Genomic DNA, 15047 nt, shown 5'->3' with positions numbered 1-15047 from the left:
GAGCGGCCGCGCCCAGCGGCACCCCAAATCTAGTGATAAGCAACCTTCAACTTTGAAAGAAAGCTGGCCTGCAGACATTGTCGGTTATCCTCGGAATTTATCCAATTTAGGAACACAAGTGGGCAGCTAACCCTCCAAGGCCGGCTCACCACAGCGGGAGAACGTAGGTGAAAGACAGTCGCGGTCACACGCCGCGTTGGGGCTGCGCGAAGCAGAGCTGCGAAGCTTTGCTCGGGTCTGGACTTCGTCCCTCCCAGATCTCTGAGCGAGCAGGCACTGCAGCCCGAGCCAATTGCAAAAGACCAACAAAGCCCAGCCCAGCGGAAGGAACGGTTTCGGAGTTGTTTCTCTTCAATAGGGAAGCTCGCTCTTCCTTGCTCTCGCCCCTACTCTTTCTGATGTTAGATCGAGCGGCCCTCTAAAAGCAGTTTAGAGTGATTTGTAAAAAAAAAACACAGCAAACGCTCGCAGCCACAAAAAGGATGAAATTCTTTCTGGATATCCTCCGGCTTCTCCCCTTACTGATCTTCTGCTCCCTAGAGTCCTTCGTGAAGCTTTTTATTCCTAAGAGGAGAAAATCAGTCACCGGCGAAATCGTCCTGATTACAGGAGCTGGGCATGGAATTGGGAGACTGACTGCCTTTGAATTTGCTAAACTTAAAAGCAAGCTGGTTCTCTGGGATATAAATAAGGTAACAGTGCTTACTATGTTTTACTTTCTGGAACCTTTAATCTGTGGACACTTCTGCATTTTCCTGGCAGCCACCCTTTACAGCATCTCTGTGAAGCAGGAAGGAAAAAAAAAATTAGTATTGCCATTTTGCAGATGGGAGGGCATGAATTAATATGTTGTATGATCACATGATAAACAGACCTAGAGGTTATAAGAATCCCAGTTACTGCCCATCACTAGTTTGACATTGTAAATTGATCCCCATTTTTGCCCTAAGGATAACTTATAATTTTCTCCTGAACCTGATTTCATTGATCCCTCCATTTTAAAAATAAGGAAAAAGAAATCGTTTTAGCTAGTATATCAAAAGAGTAAGAAGCTTGTACCTATTAAGAGAAAGTCCTACTTGTTGTTAATGAGATAAGTAATTAAAAAGATTATACCCAACAGAAAACAATTCTATATGGCCATAGTTATTGCCAAGAATATATATATATTTTTTTGAGTCAGAGTCTTGCTCTGTTGCCAGGCTGGAATGCAGTGGCGTGATCTCAGCTCACTGCAACCTCCACCTCCCGGGTTCAAGCAATTCTCCTGCTTCAGCCTCTCGAGTAGCTGGTACTACAGGCTCACACCACCACGCCCAGCTAATTTTTGTATTTTTAGTAGAGACAGTGTGTCACCATATTGGCCAGGCTGGTCTCGAACTCATGACCTCATGATCCGCCCGCCTTGGCCTCCCGAAGCGCTGGGATTACAGACGTGAGCCACTGCATCCAGCTGCCAAGAATAATTTTTAAAAGCATCTTTTCCGGGAGGCTGAGGTGGGAGGTTGCTTGAGCCTGGGAGGTGGAAGCTGCAGTGAGCTGTAAGCACCCCACTGCACTCCAGCCTGGGTGATTGAGTGGGACCCTGTCTCAAATTTTTTTAAAAAGCATTTTTTATCACCTTTGACCTGTGATACTGAAGGAGTTTCAGAGAAACATCTTTTAGTAAAAACAATAAAAAGGAAAAAAACCTTTCAATGTAATTTTTTTACCCAGGACAAGTGTAGGTGTGGGCTTAGGGAAGAGAAGAGGACCTAGACTCTAACCTTTTATTTGACCTTTGGTAGATGAACAAAGGGATTTCTAGAAGATACCGGATGGCCTCAAACATTATCCATTATGCACTAGTTGACATGCAATGCTGTAAACAATAATTCAAAGGATATGAAGTTAAATGACAGTTAACCCAGTGAGTGACTGATTAAGAGAGCAATCAACAAATGTTTACTATCTACTGCTTTAGACATTAGGGACAGGGTGACAAACAGAAAATAAGGTTCCATGACCTCAGTCTAGTAGGAAAAATAGACATTAAGTAATTACAAGTGCAAGCCGGGCGCGGTGGCTCACACCTGTAATCCCAGCACTTTGGAAGGCCGACGTGGGCGGATCACCTGAGGTCAGGAGTTCAAGACAAACCTGGCCAACATGGTGAAACCCTGTTTCTACTAAAAATACAAAAAATTAGCCAAGTGCAATGGTGTGCGCCTGTAATCCCAGCTACTCAAGAGGCTGAGGCAGGAGAATCACTTGAACCTGGGAGGCAGAGGTTGCAGTGAGCCGAGATCTAACCATCACACTCCAGCTTGGGCAACAAGAGCGAAACTCCATCTCAAAAAATATATAAAATAAATAACAATTTTTTAAAAAGTAATTACAAATGCAATGAATAATACAAACTAGGCCCAGCCTAGGCCAGCTGGCATGGTGATATAGTCAGAGCTCTCATTTTTTAATTGGGTAACTTGCTCAACTTTTCCAGGGCTTTAGTTCCTTTTCTGCAAAATAGATAAAATAACAATACCTACCTCAAAAGGCTGGGAATATGATATGAGATAGTGCGCACAAAGCATTTAGCACAGTGGCTGGTATAAGGTAAACACACTAGAGTGTTAGTTCTTATTATTCCTTCACAAAGTGTGGTTTTAGCTAAAATTCAAATATATGTAAGAGTTAGTTAGGTTAATAACTTCCAATATCCAGTGCTGGCTTATAAAAAATTTTCTCTGATCTTGAGTGACATGCATTTATCCAACAAATATTTATTGAGCCCCTATTATCTGTTAGGCACTGTTCTAATGGAGAACTGAGGATTTGGCATTGAGGAAGACATGAGCCTCATTAGCTAGGGGCAGTATGCCACACTGTATTGTAAAATGTATAATTGTTAGGTGGTGTTAAGTATAAAGAAAAAAATACAAGGTGAGAGCAGATAAAAGACTGTATATGGTAGGGAGGGTAGGAGGGGAGTGCTGATGTTATAGAGGCGGCCAGGAAGGCCTCACTGAGATGGAGGAAATTGAGTCAAGATCAGAAGAAGCTGAGAACACAGTGAGTCCTGCAGGGAGGGATCAGCAAATGCAAAGCCTGGCACAGACTAAGGGAAGGGAGAGGAAGTACAAGAAAGGTCTTGATCTACTCTGTGCAACAAGATGGTAGGTAGTAGCTCCTAGCCTTTTGCGGCTCTTGAGACTTTGAAAATGTGCCCAGTCTGAACTGAGATGTGTTGTGGGTGGGAATACACACTGGATTTTGAAGACTTAGTATGAAGAAAAGAATGTAAAATTTTGTGTTAATTTTTATATAGATTACATGTTGAAATGACAATTAGTTAGATATATTAAGGTAAATAAAATATACTACTAGATTGTGTTTTTTTATGTGACTACTGTACTTTGGCTCTTTGTTCTGGGGAGTCAATGAAGGGTTTTGAGGGTAATTTCTATTGAGGAGGATCCTCCAGCTGCTGGGCTTAGATGAGACGTAAGAAGAGAAAAAAATGGAAGGAACAAGTAAAGTAAGAGAGTTCTGTGATAATCCAGGCACGAGATGACAGGATGGGGACTGTCGGACCAAGATGGCAGCAGCAGAGATTGGGAGAAATGGTCAGAAAAATTGAGGAGAATGTAGTGAGTTTTTATTAGGTTAAATTAGCTTAATTTATATAATTCATCTTTTATTTTGAGATTATATCCTTCCTACTTTTTTGTGAGTAAAAAATATATTTGTTAATGAAATTACAATGATAACATACGAGAGTCATTTTGTTAGTTTTGAGTGCCCTTATTTGGCCAAAAGTTTGGCAATCCTAGTCTGGTATGCACACCCCACTCTATTTTTCTTGCCATTTTATAGATTTGAAATTACAGAAGTCTGAGAACCACTAAACCTGATTGGGGAAGGACAGGGTGTGGGTTTGGAGCAGTCCAGGTAGCAGAAACTGGAGACGTGAAGCTCTTGGGCTCGTGAATACCTGGAGAATGAGGAAGAAAGTGGTGTTGGATTGTTACTGGATCTAGCTGGAAGGGCAGGGAGGGGCCAAAGGGAAGGCCCTTTCACCTAGAGTACAAAAACAATCTCTTAGATTAATCCATGTAGTGAGGATAGCAATGTCCACATGTACCAAACGTTAATGCAGGGAGGAATTAATGGTGGTGGCTTTGTTGTTTCACTGAGACTGATACCAGGAATTATTCATTCTGCTTTATGATCATCTATCACCTCTTGACTATTCTCATTCCTATGTCTGATTAGAATGGTTTGTAGCCAGGCATGGTGGCATGCTCCTGCAGCCCCAGCTACTCAGAAGGCTGAAGCAGCAGGATTGCTTGAGCCCAGGTGTTCTGGAATGTGGCGCTCTCTGCATGTCCGCATAAGTTCAGAATCAATATGGTAACCTCCTGGCAGTGGGCGTGAAGGAGACCAAGCTCTCTAACGAGGGGTGAACCAGCCCACGTTGGAAATGGAGCAGGTCAGAGCTCCGGTGCTGTTCGTAGTGGGATCACGCCTGCACTCAACCTGGGCAACAGTGAGACCCTTTCTCCTAAAAAAAAGCTAAATTAGGAAAATATTAGTTTGGAAAGAAAAATTTACAGTAAGTGGTGAGCATATAGTATATACTCAAAGACCATTTATTGAATGAAAAAACTGAATTAGTGAATAACAAAAAATAATGGGAGGAATTTAAAATTTTTCAATTTTTGGTAATCAAGGTAATAGGTGTAAAGGTCTTTGTTGTAACAGTAGACAAATATATTTGAAAAAATTTACCAAGGAAAATCTTGAAAAATTATGAGTAATTGTACTGTGCTGCAAAACATTTTAAAGGAAGAATTCATTTTATTCCTGAAGATCTGCTTATTTTTTATTTCTTACCAAATACATTTTGTAAAGGGCACTGTCTGGAATTTTTTCTGGAGGAATTTAGAACTTAAATTTGTTGCACTGGCCGGGTGCGGTGGCTCATGCCTGCAATCCCAGCACTTTGGGAGGCCTAGGTGGGTGGATCACTTAAAATCAGGAGTTCAAGACCAGCCTGGACAACATGGTGAAACTCTATTTCTACTAAAAATACCAAAAGTTAACCGAGTGTGGTGGCACATGCCTGTAATCCCAGCTACTAGGGAGGCTGAAGCAAGAGAATCGCTTGACCCCGGGAGGCAGAGGCTGCAGTGAGCTGAGATTGCACCACTGCACTCTAGCCTGGGTGACAGAGCGAGACTCCGTCTCAGAAAAAAAAAATTTTTTTGCACAATTCAGAAAGTGTGGAAAGCAGACCAACCTAAATGAGGACCAAGGAAATAGGGCAAAAGTGAGACAGCAGATGTGAAAGAAGGGTATCTTTGCCTCCACATACTCAGTCGCTTGGTGGTTACAGAAAGCCAACCAGTAATAAGCAAATCTCTGAAAACAGAATAAGTGGGAAATAAATTTTTATTATAAAATTTATTCATGTAAGGAAATATATTTGTTCCAAAAAAAGAAGATCCAATCAATACAATATTCTTTTTAAAAACTTTTTAAAATATGGTAATATAGATGACAAAACACACCATTTTAACCATTTCTGAGTGTACAGTTCAGTGGCATTAAGTACATTTACTTTATTATGCAGTGATCTATTCCCCTCCAGATATTTTTAATCTTCCCAAGCTGAAACTCTGTACCCATCAAAACAATATATCTCAGGCCTGTAATCCCAGCACTTTGGGAGGCCGAGGTGGGCAGATCACGAGGTCAGGAATTCGAGACCAGCTTGACCAACATGGTGAAACCCTGTCTCTACTAAAAATACAAAAATTAGATGGGCATGGTGGCATGTGCCTTTAATCCCAGCTACTCCAGAGGCTGAGGAAGGAAAATCACGTGAACCCGGGAGGCAGAGTTGTGGTGAGCTGAGATCGTGCTACTGCACTCCAGCCTGAGTGACAGAGCGAGACTCCTTCTCAAAACAACAACAAAAACACCACAATGTATCTCTCATCTCCCCAGGACCTGGCAACAACAATTGTATTTTCTGTCTCTCTGAATGTGATACTCTGGGTACTTCATATAAGTACACTCATATGGTATTTGTTTTTTTGTGTGTGTCTAGCTTATTTCATTTGGCATAATGTTCTCAAGGTTGTACATGTAGCATGTTTCAGACATTTATTCTTTTTTAAGGCTGAATAATAGTCCATTGTATGTATATACAACATTAATAAAGTATGCTGGTAAAAAGTGCCAAAAACTGCTGGTTACATATAGGAGGGCAAGATAAAGTTTACCTGAGATGTTGATGTCCCTTGAGGAATAAGAGTTCCTCATGAGGGTATACTACAGTTTGTGAGGGAGATATGTAAGAGAAAAAGAACTTGTTTCCCTTTATTGTGATAACAGGCTCACTACACAAACTACTAATTCTTCCCACAGTTGTCCAGATTTGTCCTTTCTGTATCAGTAGTTGTCATTTACAAAAGTGTACGCTGATTCACCATCCTCTCTGTGGGTAAATGTGTGAGTCCTCCTGGGGTCTAACCATTTGTGCATTAGCTGACAATTATTAGGTTGATGCACAAGATGCACAAGTAATTGCAGTTTTTGTCATTAAAATAATGGCAAAAACAGCAATTACTTTTACACCAGCCTAATACTTGGCCTGCAGAGTGCACAGACTAGATCATAATCTAAGATCTCTTTTGAGACATTCCCTTAAAAGCAAAAAAAAAAAAAAAAAAAAAAAAAAAGGTAAAAATTGGCCAAAAGCAAACAAGCAAAGATAACCAAAAAAACCCCAATGGTGTGATCCTGAACTTAAGTTGACTCAAAATCAGTGCCCCAAATTGGACTCATCACCCCTTTCCTCAAATCTGCCATCTCCCTGTCATCTCTGCCTGACATGTGGCAGCGTGATCTTGCCAGCTACCAAAAGCAGAAAGCAAAGATGTCAGATGTGGTTCCTCCCCACCCTTCTCATCTACTCACCAAGTCTTACCGATTTTACCTCCTAAACATATATTTTAAAGGATATCCTTTCCTCTACATTTTTTCTACTAGTGCCACAATTCAGGTTTGTGTCATCTATTACCTGAATCACTGTAACTGCCTCTCAAATTTTTTTAACTCCAGTGTTGACTCCTAAAATCCACCCTCCGTACATCAGCCAGAATAATTAATATGACACATAAACCTGACTCTGTAATTTAATCAGTGGCTCCCCATTCACTTTTTGATAAAACTTAATATGACATGTGGGACCTTGATCTGAACTTCTTCTGGTCTTGAACTTAATGATCCATCCAACAACACTGATCCTACTAGTGGTTTCCACAAGACCAGTCTCCTGTTTGTCTTTGCACACACCCTGCGTGATATGTCCTTTCACCCTGGGGAAAGCAGGTGAAAGGGCATAGCAAGGCACTGTTAGAATTATATTGTGTGCCCTCTGTGTTCCCATAACTTCCTGTATAGAACTCTGCTGTGATGTATTACGTTGAAACTGACAATATTCAATCCTTTATTATCAAAACAATAACAGTATTATGTGGTCCTACTTAACTATGATATTTATGTTTCTATCTACTACACAGAGCACTCCTTGGGGTCGGGACTCTACCTCATTCATATTTGTGTCAAGGTTCTTCTGAGCTCAGTGAATATGACCTTCACATTAAAATGCTGAAAGAATGAATGGTTTAATGAACTGTAGTTAACTCATTATTTCTTTTGCAGCCAGTAAACTGACGTTCATGAATAGTTTTTAATGACATGGAAAAAAGTTTAATGTTATATTTTTTAAAGCCTGATATGTAATACACAGAGATACTGACATTCACAAAATATTTAAAGTTCATAAATGTAAAACTACTATTTTAAGACTTGTACCTTCTTTTAAGAAGCTTGCTTTAAATTCAGTTCCAAATAAAAGAAGCTAGTCAAAATACTAAAAGTAAAATGTGCTTATATACCTGCCAAAAATGTGTCGTTAAATTCTTGCCCAATTCAGATGGAATCTCACTACTTTAAAAAAATTATATTATAGCTGTCGATATAATATGCTCATATCCGTTACTTCCCTGCCCTCTTTGTTGCTTTTTCTAGCATGGACTGGAGGAAACAGCTGCCAAATGCAGGGGACTGGGTGCCAAGGTTCATACCTTTGTGGTAGACTGCAGCAACCGAGAAGATATTTACAACTCTGCAAAAAAGGTGAAATTTTGTGTTTAGTTAGAATCATACCATGTTAGAGTTAAGAGATGTTTTGGAGATAACCCAGTCTGTACATGACGTAGATGAAGTAACTGAGAAATGTTGTTATTTGTCCAAGGTTATAGAGCTAGCTCATAGCAAACCCAAAACTAGAACTGAAAACTGAAGCTCTCAAATATTAGTATGTTCTGGAATTTTCCAGGGAGTTGTTAAAAAATATATATACTATGGGGCTCCACTCCCACAGTAGGTTGAGGTCAGGGCCTCAAATGGACCCTATGCACCCTGCATCCCACACACCCTCACCTTACCCACGATTATCATACAGGTAAGTATCCCTGGATGACAACTGCAGAATCAATGACAGAGTCTTCTGAAGCCCATTCATAGAATTGGGTTAGAAAGTTACAATAAAGCTATTCTTTATCAGGTTTTTATTGTAATAGAGCTATTTCTTTTCTTTTCTATTCTTTTTTTTTTTTTCTGAGATGGGGTCTCACTCTGTCACCCAGGTTGGGGTGCAGTGGCACGATTTTGGTTCATTGCAACCTCCACCTCCCAGAATCAAGCAATCCTCCCACCTCAGCCTCCCAGGTAGCTGGGACCACAGCTGTGTGCCACCATGCCCAGCTAATTTTTTGCATTTTGGGTAGAAAATGGGGTTTCACCATGTTGCCCAGGCTGATCTCGCACTCCTAAGCTTAGGTGATCCACCCACCTCAGCCTCCCAAGTGTTGGGATTACAGGCGAGTCACGGTCCCAGCAGATTTTCTATAAAGCATTATGTGCCTCTTCTAGATACAGTTGAGATGTGCTGTATATAATGAGGTTTCACTCTGAACGCATTCTCACTTGTACCTGTTAACTAAATACCTCAGTGGTAGGAAGGTCATCAGAATTACCTGGGCAGATTCTTTAAAACACATTCCTGGACTTGACCCCTGGGTATTCTGATTCAGTGCAGTATAAAGATTCTGATTCAGCCAGACTTGAAACCCTCTTTGTTTATGGAATTTTAGATTTGAGTTCATTTTTTTTTAATTTTCTATTTTTTGAGATGGAGTCTCACTCTGTCACCCAGGCCCGGAGTACAATGGCAGGATCTCAGCTCACTGTAACCTCCACCTCCCGGATTCACAAGCAATTCTCCTGCCTCAGCCTCCCGAGTAGCTGAGATGACAAGCACGTGCCATTATGCCTGGCTAATTTTTGTGTTTTTGTAGAAATGGGGTTTCACCATGTTGGCCAGGCTGGTCTCGAACTCCTGACCTTAGGTGATCAGCCCACTTTGGCCTCCCAAAATGTTGGGATTACAGATGTAAGCCACCATGCTCGGCCTGAGTTCATCTTTAACTTTTATTTTAAAATCTGTATCTTTTACTTCTAACTGATACCTTTGTATTATTAGTGAGGCTTGAGCTATGTTAAAAGAATAAATAGACGGGCACGGTGGCTCACACCTGTAATCCCCGCACTTTGGGAGGTGGAGGCGGGTGGATCACGACCAAGAGATCGAGACCATCCTGGCCAACATAGTGACACCCTGTCTCCACTAAAATACAAAAATTAGCTGGGCGTGGTGGTGCGTGCCTGTAGTCCCAGCTACTTGGGAGGCTGAGGCAGGAGAATTGCTTGAACCCAGGAGGCGGAGGTTGCAGTGAGCTGAGATCGCACCACTGCACTCCAGCCTGGCACGTGGCAACAGAGTGAGACTCTGTCTCAAAAAAAAAAAAAGAAAGAATAAGTAGAAATGGCCAGGCCAGGGGTGGAAAATAGCTTTCCTGGGGGGGGAGTACAGTAACAGCAAGACCTACAGGCAAAAAAACTGCATTATCAATAACTATTTTACTTAAATTAACAATGATCATCCTTCATAGAAATGAGCATATTGAATAGTGTTTAAGACCATGAATTCTGGAGCTAGCCTCCCAGGTTTAAAATCTGCTCTTCTAGTTAATACTAGCTACATAACCTTGGGCAAGTTCCTTAACCTTTCTGTGTCTAAGTTTACTCAACTATGAAATGGAGATCACAGTAGTACCTACTTCACAGGGTTCCAAATGAGGATTAAATGAATTAATGATGTAAACTACTTAGAATAGTACCTGCCCGCAGTAGTCACTTTGTAATATTAGTTATTAGTACTGTAATGGAACCACCAATATTTTCTATATAGTTTTGTCATTAGTCATTGTTAGGGGGAATCTACTAGCCCAACTTCCTTAGTTACCTAAAAAAAACTTTAGTTGACAGACTCATCTGGAAATAGGCTGTTGTGAAAAAGGTAATTTTATTATTTTAACCTATTTTATATATTTTAACTACAGTGCTTTTATTGAAATCACTCTAAGGTTATATACCTAAACAGAGTATATACAAGGCCATGTGATTATCAGATATTTTGAAGTACCTATTTTGATGTAGCCATTTTAGTATCAGAACTTTTGTTTTTTTTTTTTTGAGATGGAATCTTGCTCTGTTGCCCAGGCTGGAGTACAGTGGCATGATCGTGGCTCACTGCAACCTCCACCTCCCAGGTTTGAGCAATCCTCCCAGTTTAGCCTTCCAAGTAGCTGGGATTACAGGGGCCCACCATCACACCCACCTAATTTTTGTGTTTTCATTAGAGATGCAGTTTCACCATGTTGATCAGGCTGGGCTTGAACTCCTGGCCTCAACCTGCCTTGGCCTCCCAGAGTGCTGAGAATATAGATGTAAGCCACCATACCTGGCCTACAAATAGTCTGCACAGTCCGTGGATCTCTTCTATTGCTCTTAGCAGTTAGCCTTGTTCTTTTGTTTATATTTCCTCAACTGAAATCATTTCACCTATGATAGGTGCAGCAACCTTTGAAATCTGGCCATAAGGGTTTACATAAGCCCTTCCACATAACCATTTTAATTTCTCAAATATTCTTCCTTCTGAATCAATACCAAAATAGAATTTTCAAGAGAAAACACACAAACCATGCATGTATAATAGAAAAACACACATATGTATTTTTATATTATTTACCTCATATTTATATTTCTATATTTTGTTTTTGGTTTTTTGGTTTTTTTTGTTTTTTTTTTAGACGGTCTCACTCTGTCACCCAGGCTGAATTGTAGTGACATGACTATGGCTCACTGCAACCTCCGCCCCTAGGCTGGTCTCAAACTCCTGACCTCAAGTGATCTGCCTGACTTTGCCTCCCAAAGAGCTGGAATTAGAGGCATGAGCCTCTAACCACGCTCAGCTTATATTTTTATATTAAGTACCTTCATAGACACCTGAGCAGGTCAAGAAGAGAACCTTAAAGCATGTTACTTGGGCTGGGGGTGGTGGCTCACACCTGTAATCCCAGCACTTTGGGAGGCCGAGGCAGGCGGATCACAAGGTCAGGAGATGGAGACCATCCTGGCTAACACTGTGAAACCCCATCTCTACTAAAAATACAAAAAATTAGCCGGGCGTGGTGGCACACACCTGTAATCCCAGCTACTTGGGAGGCTGATGCAGGAGAATTGCTTGAACCCAGGAGATGGAAGTTGCAGTGAGCCAAGATTGCGCCACTGCACTCCAGCGTGGGTGACTTAGCAAGACTCAGTCTCAAAACAAAAACAAACAAACAAAAAAATGTTACTTTTAGACAAGTATAAATGGTTTTGAAATAATGATAATGATAGTAATAGCAGTTTACTCTGTGTACCAGATACAGTGTTAGCTCCTTTACAGGCATTATTTCATTTGTTTCCACAACAGCTCACAAGGAACTTATATTATTATCTCCTATTTTGCAGAGGAGGAATTGAAGTTTTAAGAGGTTAAGTAACTTGGTCAAGATTCAACAGATAATGAGTGGCAGAGCCAAAACTCAGCTCAAGGTCCAAGGAAATGAGTCTTCACCCTTAAGTCTACTGCCACCTAATGGAGAGCGATTGAAAAATAGACCAGAGAGACCACAAAAATCAACAGAAATAGAAAATGTGGCCAGCTTAATAATGTAATCAGTTTCCCAAAATTCTCCGTAGTAGTCCCTTATTTTGCCATATAAATTCAACTTTTTTTGCTTACCTTTTGAGGTAATGTCTTTAAAAATGCTACTTAGCCAAATGCCTCTTAAGCTAGAGTCAACAGAATGAAGTCAAGAGACTAAATTGCAAAAGAAAATTTCCACCTGATACACTTGCAGATAGATCTATTTTGGACATAAGTGCCTAAAATAAAAAGGATTTTTTTCCCCTGTTGACACATGGATTACAAAATCACTTTTTTCCATATCTAGCAGAAAAATACTTACTCCTGAGGCAGGAGAATCTCTTGAATCCGGGAGGTGGAGGTTGCAGTGAGCCAAGATTTTGCCACTGCACTGCAGCCTAGGTAACAGAGCAAGAATCTGTCTCAAAAAAAAAAAAAAAATAGCCATTGTATATAAACTTACCCTCACACCTCTTAATGAATATATTTTTCTTATTTTGTTTTTTGAAGGTGAAAGCAGAAGTTGGAGATGTTAGTATTTTAGTAAATAATGCTGGTGTAGTCTACACATCAGATTTGTTTGCTACACAAGATCCTCAGATTGAAAAGACTTTTGAAGTTAATGTACTTGCACATTTCTGGGTGAGTATGATTTCTTTTACAAAAATATTCCTTTTGAAAATCCCAAAGATTAAAGTGGGGCTTTCAGCAGACATAAGTAAGTATTAAATCAATGCTAAGGCCGGGGGCAGTGGCTCACGCCTATAATCCCAGCACTTTGGGAGGCCGAGGCGGGTGGATCACGAGGTCAAGAGATCGAGACCATCCTGGTCAACATGGTGAAACCCCGTCTCTACTAAGAAAACACAAAAATTAGCTGGGCATGGTGGCGCATGCCTGTAGTCCCAGCTACTCGGGAGGCTGAGGCAGGAGAATTGCTTGAACCCAGGAGACAGAGGTTGTGGTGAGCCGAGATCGCGCCATTGCACTCCAGCCTGGGTAACAAGAGCGAAACTCCGTCTCAAAAAAATCAATCAATCAATCAATCAATCAATGCTAAAGTTTTCTTCAGGCACCGGGGATAACATTATACAAAGAGATCATTTTTCATGCTATGACCAAATTCTGTCATTCTTTCTCACTGACAATATTAATAACAACAATAATAAATTAATAGTAAATGTCAGGTTTTGTATATGTTTTAATTCTAAGCTAGGTTCTCACATCTCTATGTGATCCTTTTTAGAGGCAAAGAAAGGAGTTGGGGACTATCTAAGTCATCATCTGTGATTTTATAAAGGTGAATCTAGTTTGCTTTCAGATTCTCTTTTTTGTTTCAGACAGGGTCTCACTCTGTTGCCCAGGCTGGAGTGCAGTGGTGTGATCTTGTCTCACTGCAGCCTCAACTTCCCAAGCTCAAGAGATCCTCCCACTCCAGCCCCTACAAGTAGCTGGGCTACAGATGCTACCATGCCAGGCTAATTTTTGTATTTTTAGTAGAGACAGGGTTTCGCCATGTTGCCCGGGCTGGTCTTGACTGGCTCAAGTGATTCACCTGCCTCAGCCTCCCAAAGTGCTGGGATTGCAGACATGAGCCACTGCCCTGACTTTCAGATTCGTACAAGGCTTAGGCCTCATGTTATTTCCTGGCCCTAAAATTGCAAACCTATTGTAAACCTCACCTTTGAAGGTCTTAAATTATATATATGTACATATGCTATGTGTATTTCTCAAGTCTCCGAATATTGCCCAAATAACCAGTTCTTAAAAAGGTCCCTCAAAGTTTTCTTGGATGTGAGTTTGGGATGACCAATCTCAAAAGTATATTGGGGTTGATAAAAATGCAGTATTATTTTATGTTAATATTCCCAAGTTATTGACATATATCTTATGTTTTTATGTTTGTTCAAATATAGGTTATTGTCTCTTTTTGTTGTTGTTGTTTGGATACAGGGTCTCTCTGTGTTGCCCAGGCTGGAGTGCAGGGATGTGATTTTGGCTCACTGCAGCCTCAGCTTCCTGGGTTCAAGTGATCTTCCCACCTCCGCCCCCCTAGTAGCTGGGACTACAGGAGTACACCACCATGCCCAGCAAGTTTTTGTATTTTCGTGGAGATGAGTTTTTTCCATGTTGCGCAGGCTGATCTCGAATTCTTGGGCTCAAGTGATCCTCCTGTCTCAGCCTCCCAAAGTGCTGGGATTACAGGTGTGAGCCATTGCACCTAGCTGGGTATTATCTTATTTGTTTTTTCATCCCTAGCACATAGTAGGTACACAATAAATACTTATTGCATGAATTATTTCATGACCAATAGAAAACTGCTATTCAAATCCGTATTTTGATAATATAACCAAACTTTTTAAAAAACAATTTCACATTAAATGTAAATTCTTTTGATAACTCTAGATTATTATTCCTATTCAATATATAAGATAATGTAAGATAATGGAAGACATCAATAACAAGAGGTGGAGGGCTGGAGAACATAAAGTGTAGCAATTTTTTTTTTTTGAGATAGAGTATCTCTCTGTCACCCAGGTTGGAGTACAGTGGCATAATCTCAGCTCACTGCAACCACCGCCTTCCAGGTTCAAGCAATTCTTATGCCTCAGCTTCCCAGGTAGCTGGGATTACAGGTGCATGCCATTATGCCCAGCTAATTTTTGTATTTTTAGTGGAGACAGGGTTTCACCATGTTAGCCAGGCTGGTCTCGAACTCCTGACCTTAAGTGATCTGCCTGACTTGGCCTCCCAAAGTGCTGGGATTATAGGCGTGAGCCACCAAGCCTGGCTGAATTTAGCAATTTAAATGAGATGGATTCTCAAAGCTTTCAGTAGCCATTGTTTTGCTTAGGTTTTCTAATGTGGGCATCATATCCAGTCACCTTATTGTTGC

General features: G+C 40.8%; 1 protein-coding gene across 3 annotated transcripts in view; it reads left to right on the top strand.

Moving 5' to 3' along the window:
• The first annotated feature begins 243 nt into the window (after positions 1-243).
• HSD17B11 (hydroxysteroid 17-beta dehydrogenase 11) overlaps positions 244-15047 on the top strand; it is a 59559-nt gene continuing 44755 nt past the window's right edge. For 2 of the 3 annotated variants that reach the window (XM_064369034.1, XM_064369036.1), the window contains exons 1-3: positions 244-692; positions 8083-8190; positions 12662-12793. In XM_064369034.1, the coding sequence (XP_064225104.1) occupies positions 483-692; positions 8083-8190; positions 12662-12793 (450 nt within the window). In that variant the 5' untranslated portion in view covers positions 244-482. The remainder of the gene's footprint in view (positions 693-8082; positions 8191-12661; positions 12794-15047) is intronic. The other variant, XM_064369027.1, reaches the window with a different exon arrangement.

The sequence above is a fragment of the Aotus nancymaae genome, unplaced genomic scaffold (genome assembly GCF_030222135.1).
Source record: "Aotus nancymaae isolate 86718 unplaced genomic scaffold, 86718_ANA_hifiasm-v0.15.2.pri h1tg000006l, whole genome shotgun sequence".
Taxonomy (NCBI): domain Eukaryota; kingdom Metazoa; phylum Chordata; class Mammalia; order Primates; family Aotidae; genus Aotus; species Aotus nancymaae.
Note: the sequence above shows the minus strand (reverse complement) of the source record. Positions and strands in the feature narration are given on the sequence as shown.